At 45.6% G+C, this 19204-nt stretch overlaps 1 protein-coding gene across 2 annotated transcripts in view; it reads right to left on the bottom strand.

The window, feature by feature from the left end:
* The window catches only part of St8sia2 (ST8 alpha-N-acetyl-neuraminide alpha-2,8-sialyltransferase 2), a 66007-nt gene that overhangs the window by 27153 nt on the left and 19650 nt on the right, over positions 1-19204 (bottom strand). Inside the window, exons 2-3 of one of the 2 annotated variants that reach the window (XM_057756470.1) lie at positions 5130-5192; positions 705-833 (exon numbers count right to left, since the gene is read on the bottom strand). In XM_057756470.1, the coding sequence (XP_057612453.1) occupies positions 705-833; positions 5130-5192 (192 nt within the window). The remainder of the gene's footprint in view (positions 1-704; positions 834-5129; positions 5193-19204) is intronic. The other variant, XM_057756471.1, reaches the window with a different exon arrangement.

Here is a 19204-nt window from a genome sequence, read left to right as displayed (position 1 = left end):
TTGCCTAGTTATGGGCCACAGGTCAGTGCTTGGAAATGAACATCAGATGGGTCAGTCATGACTGCATCTGAGCCAAAGTCCCAAGCACCAAAGTCATCATTTTCTCCATGTCCACCACCCAAGGATGACTGTTGTCTGAGGGTGCCAAGGCCAGGACAAAAACTTTTCTCTGACTTAGACAGATCAGTCTCTTGGAGGTCGACCAGATGTCAGATCAGTTCTGTGTCTCTCAGCTGTAGTTCTGCGTTTTCATGTGCATGGAGGTAGGGAGATAGTCTTTCATTCTTTAAAGGCTATGGGAGGTGGCAGACAAGGTGAAGGACTGTCACAGATTGGGGACATAAGTACCAGGTAAAGGCAAACAAGAAACAACTCTTTATGCCAGAGAAAGATACCTGTGGCCTGCACTGTCCAGAAGCAGATTCCCCGACATAAACTGATGACCCTAGGGGGCTGGTCACACATGCCACCTCTCCTTGCCCACATGGCTGCATATCCACATGGGTCAGGTGACTGGGCTTGTCCCAGATTTTGATTTCTAATTATCATTTAATAGATGGAACCTGCTTCCTCAGGAGGAAAACATTCATTTCTATCCTGGCTTCTTCAGATAACAGTGAGTTGCAGTTTGGTGACTCATGGTACAGAAAGCCAGGCCTGCGACCCCCACCTCTCTCTCTTGTCCTGTAGGTAATGACCCATACCTGATCCTCAGAGAGAGTGTCTGGTTGTGTCTCCATTTGGATGAAGCCGGCTGGATGCCGTGTTTAATGCTCTCATTACTTCTGTCAACAACAGCTGGCAGTGAAGACCCATTTATTACAACCTCAGCTCTGGAAAGGGGGAAAAAAAAACACGAAGGTAGACATGATCTGTGAGCCTGCCCATGACAAGTCTGATAGCTTTGTTTTTGCACGGGCTTGAATGTAAACTTCACAAGAGCGAAATTGCAGTTATTACCGGAGAAGGGAAGTCTATTTATCTTCGAGAATGCACGAACTCGCTCCCTCAGGAATAGCCTGCAGACATTGGTTCTTAGAAGCAAGAGGTGGGGGCCCTACAACTTGCTCTTCCCTCCTCCCATCTCTGACCTTCCAGGGGGAACCGGCAGTCTCTGCCCGGACAGTTTCCCTTCTCAGTACAGAGAGGAGCATCCACAAGAGCAAGGTGCCAGCTGTTACATGATGGCAGGCAAACATAAAGAGATAGCTAAACCCCACGCAGGACAATGTCCTTAGAGCCTGTGGCTCCGCCCTCCTTCCCTCATTCCTCTCATTTTCTTCTTCGTAAAACCTTTTCAAATACATTTGTGTTTGTATGTGTGTTGTGTGTGTGCACACGTGCGCGTACGTGTGTGTGTGCATGCGTGTGGGGGGGTCCATTCTCTTTTTCTATTATGTGGGTTCTGGGAGTTAAACCCAGATTATCAGCCTTTGTGGAGTGTCCCTTTGATTTCTATGCCATCTCATTGTGCCCCCCTTTCATTGCTCATAGAAAAAATACCCATCTGTGACTGGATTATTAGTCTTGTATCTGCCTGTCTTACCAGGCTTCCGGTGTGGGATTTTTCTCCTATGTCTCCATTTCATAATGGTTTAACATAGCAGGGGTCCTATAAGTAACCACCTGTTGAATTTGACGTTGAACTTGGTCCTGAGAAGCCTGGTGTGGAGGAAGGAGCTGGCTGGTTTTGTATTCCTGAGGCAGATCCGTAGGCTGGATATAAACCATCTTCCTGTCCAACTCAGGGACAGCAGGCACGGGAGGGCTTTTGAACGCAGATACTTGAAATCTATGCTAGTAGGTTTCTAAGAAACCAGGCTCCACCAGTAGCTTTGAAGGCAGTCTAGGAGCCAGCCTGCCTCCTGCCAACGCACACAGATATATGTGGGTCACGTCCCAAGTTCCTTTTGTCTAGCCGGCAGCACATTCTCTTGGCTAGAATGATAAGTGGGTTTGTAAGGCTGGATTCTAGAGCTTTTGAGAGTTCAAACCAAACACCTCTGTCCTCTACATTTATCTTGGAACAGCCAAATTCAGAAAGACCAAATCCTGTTAGTGAAGCCTGAACTCAATACTCTGTTTTGCCTTATGCAGGCAGAGAAGAAATTCTTTTCAGGGGGCCTATCCTGCATGGCACCCTCGCTGCATCTGCCCACCTCCATCCCTCCATATTCCTTACTCCTCTGGCTCTCAGCACTTGTCTTGTAGCTTTGCAGGGGATAGACCAGGTAACTATCTATCAGAGGGGCTTAAGGGATCTTATGAAAGAGAACAGAAAGTCCAAACTTCGGAATTGTTATGATTTCATGGAAGGAAGCAGAATATATTGTGGAGGTATTTCACAAACTGGGCATCTATGGGCAAATCGCCTAACCTCTCCAAGCCACAGTCTAAGTATTTACAGAAAGAAGGGAGCTAAGAGGAACGCACCAGGCTCTGAGGTTCTAGAGTTCTTAAAGGATGGCTATGTTTCCTACCACCTCTCAGGGGTCCAGGGAGGCTGGTGTGGCTGCATCCTCTCTGATACTGTTCCCTGTCTCTGTCTCTCTCTCTCTCTGTGTAGGATGCCAGGTTTCTTCCTCAATTATTCACCTATTATTATTATTGTTATTATTATTATCATTATTATTTTGGGTTTTCAAGACAAGGTATCTGTAGCTTTGGAACCTGTCCTGGAACTTGCTCTGTAGACCAGGCTGACTTCAAACTCACAGAGATCCACCTGTCTCTGCCTCCTGAGTGTTTGGAATTAAAGGTATGTGCCACTACCATCTGGCCTATCTTCTTGTTTGAGATAGTGTCTCTCACTGAACTTGGAGTTCCCTGTTCGTCTGAACTGTCTAGCCAGCTGCTCCAGAGGCCTACCTGTCTCTGCCTTCAAAGTGCTAGGATTACAGGTGCACACTTCTGCACCTGGCTTTAATTTTGGTTTTGTTTAATATGGGTTCTTCAGATTGAATGCATCTCCTCAGACTTGCTCAGCAAACACTCTCCCCACTGAGCTGTCTTCCCAGCCCTGGTACTTACTGCTTCCTTATGTGTGTCTAGAGGCCAGAACAGTAAACTCAGGACCATGAGTACAGTGGTCACATTCCAAGGCCTCCAGTATTCACGGCAACTTCCATTAGTAGGGAAATAGTTTACTATTTGAGATGGGACATGGTCTTCTTAAGAGCATCATGACTGGCATCTTGTAGTTTTAGGTGGATTTGGTCCCTGGTGATGCTCCCTAAAGACTGGACATTTTGCATGGCGTCAGGCATGCTCAGGAAGAAAGTATCTGCAGAGCTCTGGACTCATGGAGACTTGTAATGGAGACCTACTCGGAAATCTCTAGGTGGGGTCTCCAGGCTTCTCCTGGGCACAAGGTGGTAAAAGAAGGATCCAGGCACTGATAATGGTAACATGTCATTCTGATCCAGGTTCCTAGCTATCAGGGAAATCTTGCATAGACATCCTTGGTGCTGAACTTTAATCCTGGCTCTGTGACTATCTAACTAGAGGGCATGAAAAGGTCGCCTCAGGCTCTTGGCCTTCTCCTTCATGTCTATACAATAAAGGGGGCAGCTTAGCTATTCTCAGGGACAGCCTCTGTATAGATGCTTCAGAAATTCTGCGCTATCCAAACCCAGCTGGACTGAGGGAGATTTGTTCTCTTCTGTGAATGTGCCCTTCAGGGCCCAGGATACTTCTCTCTCTAACAAATGCTACAGGTACGTTTTTGGATTGAGTTGCTTCACTTTCCACTCTTGAACTTTGCTCTCAGTCACCAATCTTCGAGGCTATTGGTATATCCAGTGACAGCGGCAAACATCTACTGAATGTCTTGGTCATCTCAGAAGATCGGCTATGTAGAGCCTTAGCATCATTAGTTCAAAGCTGCTGCTTTATCATTGTTTGAAAGGTGAATGCACTTGCCTGAAGCCCTACCTAGAGAACCCAGGGTTTGAATCCAGGGCTGCCTGGTTTCTGCCTAGTTCGCAGACTCAATCTGACAGTACCTCTTCAAGTTACCATGGAGACCTGGGTCTTGGGGACAGGGTCGCCTTTCTCCAAAAAGGGGCATCTTTCCGTAGTAGAACAGAAAGAAGTATAGGACATGTGACTTTCTTTATTTCTGCCGGATTTGCATGTTAGCCAAAAGATTCACTTCATTTGAAATGCCATAGGGTCGAGGCCACTGGAACTGTAGAGGCGGTGAGGGCAAGGATAGAGGAAACAGTTTCTCAAGCCAGTTGCACAAGGTCAAGATCAGACATACTTTACAGGTCGGATATGGTCAAAAAAGACCTAAAAAAACCACAGAAGAGTAAATAATGAAACTGAGTGTGGTGGCCTCTGGCTGTTGTGAACCTCTCAATCCCAACAGCAGCAAAACAGGACGTGGAGGAAGTACCACAAGAACTTCAGTTTGAACAGTAGCCTCTGTTCATGGCAAGCATCTTGGCTCCTTATATGTGGGTTTTGCGACAGAGGTCCTAGCTACGGTGCACTCATCCTTTTGTGGAGAACGGATAGGGGGGAGCGCGAAGTACCTGCAGCATGCCTTGCAGAGTGTTCGCACTGTTCCCTGCACCAGTCTCCCCCCACCAGCTGGGGACTGTCCCAAAGACTTCCAGTCCCACAGTTAATTGATTCCAGAATTGAGACTGCAATCCCACAATTAGAGTTATCATTACTTAATTGACTTCCTACATATTTTAAGATGTCTCAGCAAAGTTCTTGAATGCTTTATCCCCATCTCAACCTCCCAGACAAGTCATCAACCACAGTGAAATTGGATTAAAGTCCTGGCTTGCTTCCGGGGCTCCACTGCTCAGCAAAAACGAGGGTTCTAAGAAAGTTGGTGGGAGTTCAAGCTCGACGAAGTGGGTGGGCTCTTTGCCAGAAGGTAACTTGTGCCCACCTGTGTTTAGCATCTCTGTAGCCTCTCTAGCCCCACGGACCATTTCATGTGATCTCCCACTGACAGCTCCTCTCGAAAGTGATTAAGGAAATGCAAAACCAAAGTGAAATGAAACAGATCTATTTGCTAAGTAAGAAGAGCACCACCCAGCAAAGAGGAGAGGCAGATTAATAGCTGCCTTACAGCAAAAACAAATGAACACAAAATCTAATTTACAAACCTATTAGATTTGCTATGTAAGCTGTTCACAGCTGATCTGATTGTACCTCTGCCTCCAGAATTCCTGCAAGACAAAGGAAATGCATTATTTATCAGCGCTTCTCTTCCTTGCAAAGCCCTCTTCAATCACCAGGAGACCCCAGAGCTCACCTGGGGGACCACAGAAAGATGACAACATCTGACTCTGGACTTTCTCTAATGGGCCATGTCTTGTTCTCTGCCATAGCCCAGGAATCTGATGGGATATTTGGGTCTCTCAGAGCCTCCCATCTCCCAGATGAATGCGTCCAACTGAGACACCCATTTGAGATTGGTGAGAGACTGCTTTGGAGACATCTCCCTTGGCTAATCTGTGTGATGACATGATTCAGCACAACGTGGCATTGGCACCAGCTAACCCAGCAGCGCTCACTCTCGTCATCCCTTGCTTTCATTCATGGGTCGTGAGATGTTTTCCCTCACATTCACCAGAAACAGAAGCCACCGGAAATCCAACAGAGGCAGCAGCATTAACTCGGCAGTGCCTCTAACCAAAGTGGTCTATTTTTTCGTGGCAGGATGCACACTGTTATTAGTGTTACTGTGTAGCATGGATGGGACAGGAGGCAGGTGGGCAATGAAGAGTGTCCTTTGTCCTGGGGAACAGGCTCTTGAAAAGCTCAAGACTTTAGGTAAAACCTGAGTGCATGCTCTTGGCGCCCCACTCTGTGCCCATGCTGTAGAAAAGTCATTCGCAAGGCTATTTTTCTTTATTAAAAATTTCCCCCCGATTTATAGGCAATGCGAGTAAGAAGGTATTTTGAATTTTACTTGTATGCTAAAGTTCTACTGAAGCCTTCAAAGAAGGGGTTAGTATACAGCAAAGAAACAATTAACATCCCTGGGGAAGCTATGTATTGGGGAAAACTGTCATAAAATAAGAAGTCTTTGGGAAGAAGTTATAGCAAAGCAGCACACTGGATTTATACAGATATCATCGTATGTGCATCTGCATGTGTATACATACATATATATATGTGTATACACACACACACACATATGTGGTAAGTTTTTTTCTGATCTGTTGAAATGCAGTTTCAACATTCCTGACTAATAGTCATTAGTCTTCTGTTTCATAGTCGGATAATTGGAGGTGACATGAGGGTCTCTAGGATGTCCCCACCATTGAGTTTTACCCCTCCAAGCCTAGTTCTTTATGACACAGAGTAACATCACACTTAACTCTCATTTATTGTCTAATATTTAATTCATTTGGTTTTATAGTCTTTCCATTCTCTTCGGAAGGCAGAGTTCTTGACCTCCCGACTGGGATTCTGAACACCTCACAGGTCCCAGTTCTGAACCACAGTTTGGTTGACCCTAAGGGCTTCCTTCGGTGTGGTGTCCCCACTATCACTGTCCACTCGCACCCCCTTCTCAGACCCTAGCCATCAAAGCAGCTGTCCTCGAGGGACGGCAGAGCTGCTGGGCTGAGTAGTAAGTCAAATGTGATATTTAAAGTGCAGTAATAGTTCAAGACTAGCAAAAGGTTAACGAAACTGAAGAGATTGTCTAGCAATACCGTGTGCATAAGAACTGATACATGACTTTTTAAAGCATTTTCAAAGGGAAATTAAGTAAATGGTTTGGAATAATTGACTAACAATCTTGGAAGAAATAATTTGAGCACCTTCCTATGGATAGCAAAGCGAACTTTAGATGGGTTTAGCTGGTTATTCTAGTTCACATCCGGTCGCTGAGACAAAACATTGGCCCAAACCAACAAAGGTGGGAAAAAAGATTTATTTCTTCTTACAGCCCCCAGGTAAGTCAAGGCAGGAACTGAAGCAGAGGCCATGGAGGAACTCTGCCTACTGGCTTGCTTAGCCTGCTTTCTTATGTATTAATTAAAAAATGTACCACAAGCTTGCCCACAGATCAGTCTGATGGAGGCTCTTCTCAATTGATGTCCCTTCTTCCTGGGGACTCTGGTTGATATTAAGTTGACAAAGCACTAACCAGCATGCAAATGTTCCCCAAACCAGTAATTCTTATATCTCTATAACCAATTTCCTTGTCATCTAGGGTACCATTTATTTAAATTTTAAGATGGATTCCTCTTTAAAAATGCACCTTTGTCTTAAACAAGACCACCCAAGAATCAGAGGTATGAAGTTGGAGCCATGTGCTTATTCACAAAAGCCACAGAAGCATCGCTAGGAGAGTATCTGAAGAACTTCTCAGATCATCTCACATCACCACGGGGAATAGCGGGGATGCTTGCATCTCCCTCTGGGGACGACCAGACAAAAGAGGAAAATGCTTAGAAGGAAAAGCAAACATGAATTTGGAAGCACACGTGGCAGGCGGGGTCCACCAGGAGTCGAGCAGGGAGCAGAGAACATATTGTACCCACATATGAAAGTACCAACAAAAGAAAGGCGAGAAATGGGTTAAAAATGGCGGTATATTTAGGAAGTGTTTGATGAGGGCCCAGGAGTATATGGGAAGGGTAAGATGAGATAATGGATTCCGGAGAATGCTCTACCTTCATCAGAATCTAAAGCGCTGATTATTTAAAAGGCAAACCCAGCTCACGGGGGCTTCCATCAAACTTACAAGGGCTCCAGGTGAGGTGAAGGCTGCATCTGATTTAACTTTTAAAAATTATTCATTCAACAAAAATATTTGAATAACATCATAGCTGGGTTGCTTGCAAAGCTGAACACATACAGTTCCCGCCCTCACGAAGTACAGGGATACCGCAAGCTTTCTTCATTTTCTGCCCCTCTTCTTCTTAAGTTCCCAGTTTACCACTGGCTTCAAACACACACACACACACACACACAGAGAGAGAGAGAGAGAGAGATAGAGAGAGAGGATGCTTTGTGTTCATGGATCCTACATCTGTGGATTCAACCAATTTAGGATAAAAAAAATTCCTGAAAACTTTTGTGTCAGACAGGTGGTGGTGGTACATGCCTTTAATCCCAGCACTCAGGAGGCAGAGGCAAGTAGATCTCTGAGTTCGAGAGCAGCTTGGTTTACAGAGTGAGTTCCAGGACAGCCAGGACTATTACACAGAGAAACCCTGTCTCAAAAAAAAAAAAAAAAAGAAAAAAGAAAGAAAAAAAATATGCTTACTGAAGCTGAACAGACATTTTCCTTGTTGGTACCCAAACACTACACTAGCACTTACAGTGTATTAGAAATTAGCAGTAACAAATCCAAAGTATAAAAAAGGATGTGCATAGGTCACAGGCAAATATTGCACCACTTTATATAAAGGACTCGAGCACTTGTGGAATTTAATAGCCGTGGGAGAGTCCTAAAGTGTGTCCATCATGCCCATTGTGATGCCTTGATATATGTATATATACATATGTATATCTGCATACATTGTGAAATGATTAAGATAATTCCCATACCTATTACCTCATATAGTTGTCTTTTGTTGTTGTTATAAGAACACAGAAGACCAACATGATAGCAGTTTTCAAGAGTACATTATCGTTGTTGTTATTATAATTATTCAAGCAAAGTCCCGCCATGTTGCCCAGGTGGATTTGGATTTGCCATCCTTCTGCATCGGCCTCCTGAATAGCTGGGACTATAGGTGTGAGACACTGTGCTTGGCTACTTGTGGTATTAGCTCTGGTCACTGTGCTAACAAAACAGAACTTCAAATCGCCCCACTGATCTTTGTGCCTTAGACCAACATCTCCCTCCTCTCTTCCCAGCCCCTGATTGACAGATTCAGAGGGACCAAACACTTCACCAACACCAGCTCCCAGCCTTTCCCCTTTTCTACCTCAGGCTAGGTCCCAGAGAACACGGAATCCTGTAGATGTTGGCTATCAAATCCCTGTACTTTCCCTTATCAATCCTTTCTCTAACTCAGGGCTTCCTATCCTCGACACTCATTCAGGCAGGACAGCTCTTTGTCGGTGAGGCTAGGAATGAGACAGCTATCTCTATATTACATCCCTGATTTTTTTTTTTTTTGAGACAAAGTCTCACTATGTATCGTTGACTGTCCTGAGACTCACTATGTAGACCAGGCTGGCCTTGAACTTACAGAGACCCATTTGCCTCTGCTTCCGTCTCTGTTGGGATTACAGGCGTGCGCCACCATGCCCAGCTCCACCCTTGACTTCTGTCTACTGCCTTCTAACAGTAGACTTCTTCCTCATCTCCAAGGTGTGGCAATCAAAAATGTCTCCAACTATCACCAGCATCCCCTGGGATGTGGGGCAGAGACTTGCTGCTGGTCCAGAACCTGCATCGTGCTATCGCTCTCAGTCTAGTGTCTCCCAGGCAACCAGATGGTCCTTATCATGCTTCCATGCTAGCCCCCAAGCCAAACACCTGCGCCTCCCTCAGAGCTACCCGGGGTTTGCATCCTCAGCCACTCTATCCTTCTCCTTAGAAAGCAGCTGCTTCTCGGCATCTTTTCGCATCTGTCTTCTCGCAGTCTGACCCCTCCTCTTACTGCTGAGTGAGCAGCCGGCCGAGGTCTGAGTCTTTGTTCGGGTTTCAGAGTCCTTGTCTTCTGCACCCTCTGCAACGTGTTTCCCTTAAGGATGAACAGTAACCTTGTATTTTATTTTCCATGTTCTGATGTTTTGACATTTGGGTCTTGCTGTCTCTGCAGAGAGCATCCTTCCTAAGGCTAACTAACCCTGCAGATAACCAAGGCTTGCATGGTCATGAGTCCTTCAAGTACCAGCCAGCCATGACATGACCCACTTGCCATCACCTCATTGATGGAGGCCCCACTAGAGGTCATTATTCCTTTGTGCAATAACCCTAAGAGCAGATAGGAGAATCCCAGGACCACATCCTATGCTCCACAGCCTGCAGACATTATTCGCCCTAGCCTGCTCACCAGCTTTGACCATCACCTTTTTACAGAAACCACACTAAAGGCTCTTGCCAATCTGTTCCTCTTACTGTGTCTCCCGGCTTACCCAGTCTTTTCTGTGTGCCCACATGCTCTGGCATGTGTGCCCTCTCCCCATGAGAAATATTACCATGAAAAGCTAAACAGGATGAGACCCTGTTCTGTTCAGTCCTGCAGCTCATAGAGTGTCTTGCCCCAGAACTTAGTGAACTAAGTTAGACTTCAATGATGAGATGCTCAGCTGGGAATTTTGCACGCCTGATCACACACCTTCATTATACCCATTTAAGACACTGTGTTGTCATAATCCCTAGGGCAGGGCATCACTCCCAGGGAGTCTGAAGGTATTTGGCTTGAGAAGGAAGAACACAAACTGATGAGAGGTTTGTTTTCATTTTATGATATTTTGCCTCAAATGTTATTAAAAATAAACTCATACTTGCTTAGTTAAGGGAAAAATATGATGATCGGGTGAAAAAATGCTAAAAATAATTCACAAAGTGAATTATAAGACCACAGATTCTTAGCCTATCCAAATCAACAACGACAACAACAGCCACCCCTGAGAAAGTACTTTGTATACCATAAAGCCTCAAAACCGAGCCCAAATATCAGCAATGGCAAGTGTCCGTTTGATCATTCTACCATGGTCTCAGCTAAAATGTTGACACAGTTTGGTCACTTGAAAGTTTTACAGTTTAGGAAGTGTTTGCTGCCACAGCTGTGATGTCCTCTAGCAGAGTACACGGTGACTAAGACAAGAAAGCGAGATGGCAGGTTAGCAAGACACAACAAAACCACGTGCAGTTGGATCCGTTCCGAAAGCAACTAGGAAGCACACCGAACGGAATTTCTGCTCAGCTTCTGCATCAGAACCCAGATATATATATATTTGTGAGACAGGGTCTTTCACAGTCTAGGCTAGCCTTGAACTCATAACCTAGGTTATCTTGAATTCCTTATCCTCCCACTTCTACCTCTTGCGTTTGGGATTACAAGTGTGCTCTACACACCTGGTTTCTGTAGTGCTAGTGACAGAGCCCAGGGTTCATGCTTGTTAGCAAATACTCTGCCCACTGAACGACAATTGCAGACTGCAGGTTCTTAAATTTTGTGTTAACTGTTGTTTTTCCCCACAGACAAGTAACAAACGTATCCGTTAGTGGGGCACAATGTGCTGTTGTGGTATGTGAACATTAGGCGCCATTCTTTATACTCAAGGTCATGCCCAGTGTCTATCCGTGTTAGAATTATCCGCATTTGCAGTTCCTCACCGGAGAGTTAGGCTCGGAAAACGAACTTTCAGGCGCTGACAGCTTTAATTAAGAGTCTGGACCCAACTTAAACAGTTGATTAATCTTGAGAGTAGAAGATTAAACTGAAGAGCCATTCCTGAATTTGTAGATGATTCACATTGTTGGGAGGGTACTGAGTGCCTTTTACCCAATTCCTACATGAAACCCACTGAGCTCCTACCTGCTGGCTCCCAGGGGTACACTAACATATGGTCCTATGAGCATATGCTGGGGAAAGCGGTGAGGGAAGGGACAATTTGGAATTAGTCACATGAGCAGACCTGGGGTTCCTACTGAGGGTCAAGCAAGGGTTTTGATTTAAGGACGCCCTTTCCTCTGTATACTTGACACCACTGTCGTCATTTGCAGCAGTGCAGGGATATTAAAGCACTAATAAGGTTATTACCCTTCAGCATGCATCCCCAGAACATCTTATCCCAAAGAGAAACTACAGTCAATAAGCAATCCTCACCGTTCCCATAGCTTTGATTCCACGGTCTGTCTTTAACAGTCTTATGGATCTGTCTATTCTAGATATTTCAGGTGGGTAGAATCACACAACATCTGGCTTCTTTGACTTCATGTCATGTCTTCAAAGTTTATCCACCTACCAGTGTGCCATGGAGACCTGGCATTTGATGATGGAGGTCTGGGAGGCAGGACAACACAAAGATGCTCTGTATAGGGGACAGTCCCACCTGCCATGTTTGTGGCTTGAACAGGAGCAGAGGTCCTACCTTCTGACCCATATATGATGACTCAGGGACACCATTGCCTGGAATTTTTTGAATTAGTTGCCAAAAATTAGCTGCCTGTCTCTGTCTTCTGAAAGGTTGGATATCCTTGCTCATATGAGCAAGAGACCCCCGGCTGATTGATTCAGTACAGGTCTTGAACAAAAAGTTAGCAAACATAATGACTTTGCTTACTCTGAGTGGGAGGAGGTTCATGTGTGCTTGCCTGGGCTTTTGTAGTTTGGTTTGGGATGGTATGTTAGGGTTTCTATTGCTGTGAGTAGACACCATGACCATGGCAACTCTTATAAAGGAAAACATTTCATTGAAGTGATGGCTTACAGTTTCAGAGGTTTAGTTCATCATCATAGTGGGGAGCATGGTGGGGAGCAAGGCATGAGTTGCAGAAGGAGCTGATACATGTTGATATGCAGAAAACGGGAAGCAGAGTGTCTCACTGGGCATGGCTTAAGCATATATGAGACCTAAAACCCGCCTCCACAGTGATCACATCCTCCAATGAGACCAAATTTACTCTAACAAGGCCACTCCCTTGGGGGGTCATTTTCTTTCAAACCACCACCAATGGTCACATCAAGAAGAAAGCCTTCTTCGGGATATGGTTTGAACCAGGGAAGACTTTGCTCTAAGTATCCCATCCCAGTAATCCTGGCCCAAGGCATCTTCATTGACCACCGCTGGAGAATCCTTGATGAAGGGCGTATGCCTGTCTGCAAGCTAGACTATAGTGATGTAACTGCTGGCATCGGCAGGAGACAAGAAGTTCAAGGTCATCCTTCCCAAACTCTAAGATGTGGACGCTCTTGTGACCTTGCCCTTCACTGCCTTAAAAGTGGAACTGGGGAGATGGCTCACTGGGTAAAACTATTGGTACACAGCCATAAGGATCTGAGTTCTGATCGCCAGAACACACATAGAGAGCCAGATGCAGTACTGCATGTCTGTAATCCCAGGGCTTCTACTGAGAGACAGGAGCATGCAAACCAGCTAGCCCAGCATGGGGAGTGGTGAACCAGGCACTTGATCTTGAACAAGCTGGAAGTCAAGGACCAACACCTGGGATGGCCCTTTGATCTTCACAGGTGTCCTAGGGTACGGGAGTGGCCAGACCCACCTTATAGTTGACTTTTCCAATCACATTCCAAGTCACCTCCAAGGTTTTGTAGCCTCTGGGGTATGAGTCAGTTAAGATTTCCTTTAAAGAATCAGACAGTTAAGTATTTTAGGCTTTATGAGCCAAGAGGAAAAGTTAAAGATATGCACACCCTTCAGAAATAAGAAAGAAAAAATTTCCACAAATGTTTTATTGATGACATTAAAAAATATAATAATTCAGTAGAATCTTTTTTGCTCAAACGTTCCATCAGTCTGCTGATGAGAAGAACGTAATTCTCCTGGGGGGTGGAGCAGGATGGATAAGGTTTTGCTTAATTAAAAATGGCTCCTGCCATTGTTACGGGTAGGAGGCCTCATTCTCCTACACTCTTTCCATAATCCTCTGAGATCCGTTGTCTTTCCTCTGTGAACTCATGTCACCCCTTAATCTTTCTGTTGGAACTTAGGCTCTGCCCTTCCAGTAATTTTCTGATGGGGGGAATCATAGATGGGAGATTCTTCTCCATCCTGCTGGTCCAATTGGATGGTTTCTCTCCATTCACCCGGTCCCTGCAGCCGCTTATAAAATAACCACTCTGTGGCTTAATATCAGTTACAATTGTTTGGCCAATGCCTTAGGCTTCTTACTGGCTAGTTCTCTCTTATAAATGAACCCATTTCTATTAATCTATGTATCACCACGTGGCTGTGGCTTACTAGTAATACCCTGGCAAGTTACTCCTTTGGGGGCTTCATGGCATCTCTCTGACTCTGCCTTTTCTCTTTTTCTATCTTTGTTTCGATTTCCTGCCTAGGTATATTCTGCCTGGCCACTGACTGAATCAGCTTTATTCATTAACTAGTAATAGAAACACATAGTCACAGTATACAGAAGGACAAGGACATCCCACACCAGGAAACAAGCTAGAAGAGCAAGCTCTAAGGTGAAATTCCAAGTGTCTGATTTCTCCAAGAACTAGTCATTAGCTGTTTGATCTTAGATCATCCCTCGACTATCTAGAAGCTTCTATGTGCTTGTATGTCTATAGATTGAGTAATAGTATCTGGTTGGTATGATCATTGAAAAGGTAACATGATCTAATGCAAAGATCCCCTAAACGCAGAGCACACTGCAAACCATTGAACATGAATGTCGTTCTTTTGACTCTTTTCCATCCTCGCCCTAAGGACCATGTGGTGGTTTGGATAAGAAGGGCTCCATAGCCTTGTATGTTTGAATATAGTCATCAGGGGGTGGCACTACTTTAGAAGGGTCAGGAAATGTGGACTTGTTGGAAGAAGTGTGTCGCTGGGGTGGGCTTTGCAGGTTCAAAAGACCAAGTCAGGCCCAGTGGCTTTCTCTTTTCCTACTGCCCGAGGATACAGATGTAGAACTCTCATCCATGGCCCTGGCACCATGTCTGCCTATGTGCCACCATGATGGTAATAGACTAAACCTCTGAAACTGTAAACAAGCCCCAATTAAATCCTTTCTTTTGTAAGAGTTGCCTTATTTATGGTGTCTCTTCACAGCAATAGAACAGCGACTAAGGCAGAAATTGGTACCAGGGAGCTGGCCAGATTTGACCTGCTGGCTGTAGAAGGTTGGTGATTCCTATCGTAGGATGCAAGATGCGCCTTACAGTCTCGGAGACATCATTGCCACATTTCCTCCCGAGGACTTCCTTATGCTTATATGTGGCGTTCACGGGTCTAACATAGGTCATGAACTCCAGCAAGGCCAGCTCATCACCAGTGCGGAACTATCACGATCGTGCTGGAATTGATCGGCGTCATTTCAGGAGGTAGAGTGACAGCATGAGACATTCCTCCCAGCCGCTTCAGCTTCACATTTTTTGTCCTTGGCGCTGCCCATGCAGACTGGCAGTTTCTCTCGCAGTTGGTTCTCAGGTCGGGAATAACAGTTTTACAATGTGCTCGCCAGTATTTGAGACTCCTTTTCTTGTAGTGGACTATTTAAACCCCATAGACAGGGAGGCTTCACAGGACACACAAAGGCTGGGATGTGTGTAGGTGTCAAATTGACAGTGTTACTTCTGTAACAGTTGAGGTCTCTGGCACTGGGCTTCCAAGAGTGTGTTTGAAGCTGAAGGTTAACTCAGCTAACGAGGCCGGCTGTCTTCTGTGCCCTTGAGCTCTCCTTCCCCGCTTCTCCACATTCCTCATGTCATCCCGTCTTCTATTTTAAATACTAGCTTGATTTGATTTATACATTCGCTTTGATTTCAGCCAACTTTTTTCCTTGTCAATCAGTTTCCCTTGCTGTACAAAAAGGTACCAGCTCACTCCTTGCTCTCCCCTCTGCTTCAGTTCAGAAAACATCCCTGGGAACCCAGAGCTTTGATTATGCTCCAGCCAATTTCCCCAGACTTTATATAAAAGTACTTCTAGGCATCTGCACATCAAAATGCAAGTAAACAAGCCTCTTGGATGCCAGCATGCCACGCCAGGCTTATTCCGGGTCTTTCCTCTGTCTTACGTCTAGCCAGGGGCAGACGGTATGATTTATCACCCCAGCCAGAGTGATTCCAGAGTGAATGGAGGTGTGGACCTGAGAAGATGCATAAACTGGGGTTACCAATTCATGTGGGACTCGACCTCCAAATTGTTAAAGGAGACAGACTTTATACACCGCTATCTAAAATAGTGCTGCACCTTACAGTCCCTGCGGTTCCGAGACCCAGATAACAGCACTTAAAACTCAAAGGTGGAGGCATCTGTATTAATAAATGAGTTGAAACTGGTGAAGAGTGGGAAAGGCTTATAAGAACATTCTATTTTTACTTACATGTATGCGTGTGCTAGTTTGCACATTCACATGCCTGTGGGTGTTCACTCAGGCCAGAAGAGGGCATTGGATCCCCAGAAACTGCAGTGACAGGCTATGGGTGACCTACTGTGAGTGCTGGGAACCAAACTCTGGTCCTCTCTGAGAGCCAGTAATGCTATTTAAGTAGCGGGCCATCCCTCTAGCCCCAGTGACTTTTAAATGGAAGGTATTATTGTGATTTGACTATGAAGTGTCTTCCTTGGGTTCGTGTGTTCTATCCTGTGGTCCCCAAAAGGTGACACTGTTATGGAAGGTATGTGGAACCTTTGGGAGGTGGAGCCTGATGAGAGGAAGTGGGTCATTGGAAGGAGGGTCTTGAGGCTGTATAGTCTGCTTGCCGTTTGGTGACAGGGAAGGCAATGTGACCAGATGCCTTCTGCTCCTGCTTCCAAGCCTTCCCCGCCATGAAAGGCTGTATCACTTTTACTGTGAGCCAAAATAAACCCTGCCCTCCTCAAGTTGCTCTGGTTGTATATTTAGTCAGCAACAAGAAAAACCAACACGGTGTTCATGGCTACAAAGCCTTTTCTGAGTTCATGCATCCTTATTTCCTACAAGTCAGGGCCCTCCTGCCTTCCTGTTCTAGTCTATTTGCAGCAAGGTGCTCTCTAACTCGGTTCCCAGTGCCCCCACCATAGACCATGGCCAAACACAGGTCTGGGGTCCTGCCCATGCCACTATTTTCATAGGAAGCACACTTCCTGCATATCCAGTGTGTTCTAGGAATGAAGAGATGAGCCAAAACAGTTGCAGGTGCCCCTCTTCTACAGAGAAGGCTCAGCTTCCTAGAGCAGGGCTTGGGGAGGAAGGATGGAGAACTCAGACGTCCTCCCATGCTCTTCTACCTGCATCCACCGGGCATGCTCTGGTCTAGGGCTTCGCGTTAGCTGTGCCTTCACCCTGGGATGTTTGCTCCAGGGAGATCCCCATGGACCACTTTCCCGCCTTGAAATCTGTGTGCAAATGTCATCTGTGTAGCAAGGCCTTTCCTGACCACCGTTTAAAATAGCATGGACTTTCTCTGTGCCCCCACTGTGCTTCTCCTTACTCCCCATCACCACACCTGCTTATTAAAGGCACTGTCTCCCTCTACAGTGGTAGCCTCATGTTGGGAGCATGTCTGCCTAATATTGCCACCCCCAGTGGTGTCGGTTCCAGCGCCTCCAGGGTTCAATTAATATTCGTTAATGGAGGAACTCAGCTTCCCACCTTTCTCGTGTTACAACAGAGGAACCAGCTGTCTCCTTATCCAAAGCCAGTGATCTACGTTCTGAATCGCATCCCTTCTGCCTTGAGGCTCTCTAGCCACCGTACCTTCCATCCTCCATGAACTCAACAATTCCCACTAGCTGCATAATTTGATATGTATCCCAGGGCTCTTGTAAGTCAGGCTAAGTTCCACAAATCTTACCTTACCTCACCGTTGCCTGCCTATAGCCCTTGAGGGAGGAACAGACGTCCATTTATACAGAAGAGGACTCCATGCCCAGGCACAGGGAACATGAAATAGCATCAGAGCCACATAGCAAGTGAGGACCTCAGGATTTGAACCTAGAAAACTGGTCAAAGAGCTCAGCTCTGAATCACCATCCATGTTTTAGGCTCGCCCACACCCTTCTGCTCTCATTTCAATATAGATTCACTTGATCTTGCCTTAAATTTAAACGGCCCTTCATTCCCTATTCTCCTCAGCCAATTCTATATTTCTTCCTATCACTTTGCAAAGATTTTCAAAGTCTCCTCTCTATTAGCCATTTCTTCCTTTCCACCACGTTCTCTATTTGTCTCCCTCTAATCTCTCGTACTTCTAGTCAAAGAATTCTTTTTTAAAAAAATATTTATTATGTATATAATTTTCTGTCTGTATGTAGGCCAGAAGAGGGCACCAGACCTCATTACAGATGGTTGTGAGCCACCATGTGGTTGCCGGGAATTGAACTCAGGACCTTTGGAAGAGCAGGCAATGCTCTTAACCACTGAGCCATCTCTCCAGCCCTCAAAGAATTCTTGTAGGATCACCTAGCAACAGAATTTCTCAGTCCATATCTGTCTTGGTGTGCATTTTATTGCTATAATAAATGTCATGATCAAAGGCAGCTTGGGGAGGAAAGTGATTACTTCCTTCACAGTTTATAGTCCACCATGAAGGAAGCCAGGGCAGAAACCTGGGGGCAGGAACTGAAGTAGAACCTACGGAGGAAAGCTGCTTGCTGGATTGCTCGCCATGCCTTGCTGGGCTTGCTTTCCTATACAACCCAGGACCACCTTCCCAGGGATGGTACCACCCACAGTGGGCGGGGCTCTTCCACATCAATCATTGATAAAGGAAATGCCCCTGCAGACTTGCCCACAGACACTGCTTGGGACATTTCCGTTGAGACTTCTCTTCCCAGGTGACTCTGGCTAGTGACAAGTTGACAAAAACTGACTAGTGTGCCATCTTACTCGGCCTCCAGCAGGACTTGCCAGCAGTAGCTGCTTCTCTCTTCCAGGACAGAATATTGGGGGTTTCCTGGGTACAATTCTTACCCTCTGCCTGGCTCACTGGGTAGCCCTGAACAGACCCTCCCTCCCCTAAAAGACACATGAAAAAACGTCATCCTTGGGCACACCCCGGAGGAAGCTTGCTATTAGGAAGAGACATGAAACATTATTGCAAGGAAAGGGGTCCTTTAGAGTTCACAGGACATCTTTATCAGTCCTTCTGGCTCAGAGATGCAGTATTTTAACTTGTTTTCTTTTTAATGCCTTAAGGTTCTATCTGCAGTGGCATAAAATCCCTCCTTGACACTTTCTGGTGCCCAGGCAGATGGTGTCCACATTCTTGAATTCAATTTTTCTTTATATTCACACCCAAGCAGATTTTGCTTAGAATTACCCATCATTTTCCACAAAATTTGGATTTACATTTCCAAACACAAATTGTTAAAAGAGTGTGTAGGTACGCATAGTCTTCCCTTCAGAGCAAACGGTCTCCTTCCCACTACCAAAGTTCCCTCCCCAAGAGCCATGTCTTCGTTATCCCAGGTGACGTTCTTGTCCATTGGCCATGTGGACAAAACGCTGCTTAGAAGGACATGAAGATCCCCAGAGTCATTAAAAATGATCATGGCTTCATATGTGGAATCTTACCCCATGCCAGACACAGTACCAGAAATATGGTATGCTCACTTCCTTATTTCTCACTCTTTTAGAGAT

The sequence above is a fragment of the Chionomys nivalis genome, chromosome 23 (genome assembly GCF_950005125.1).
Source record: "Chionomys nivalis chromosome 23, mChiNiv1.1, whole genome shotgun sequence".
NCBI lineage: Eukaryota > Metazoa > Chordata > Mammalia > Rodentia > Cricetidae > Chionomys > Chionomys nivalis.
This window is presented reverse-complemented; position numbering and strand designations above follow the sequence as displayed.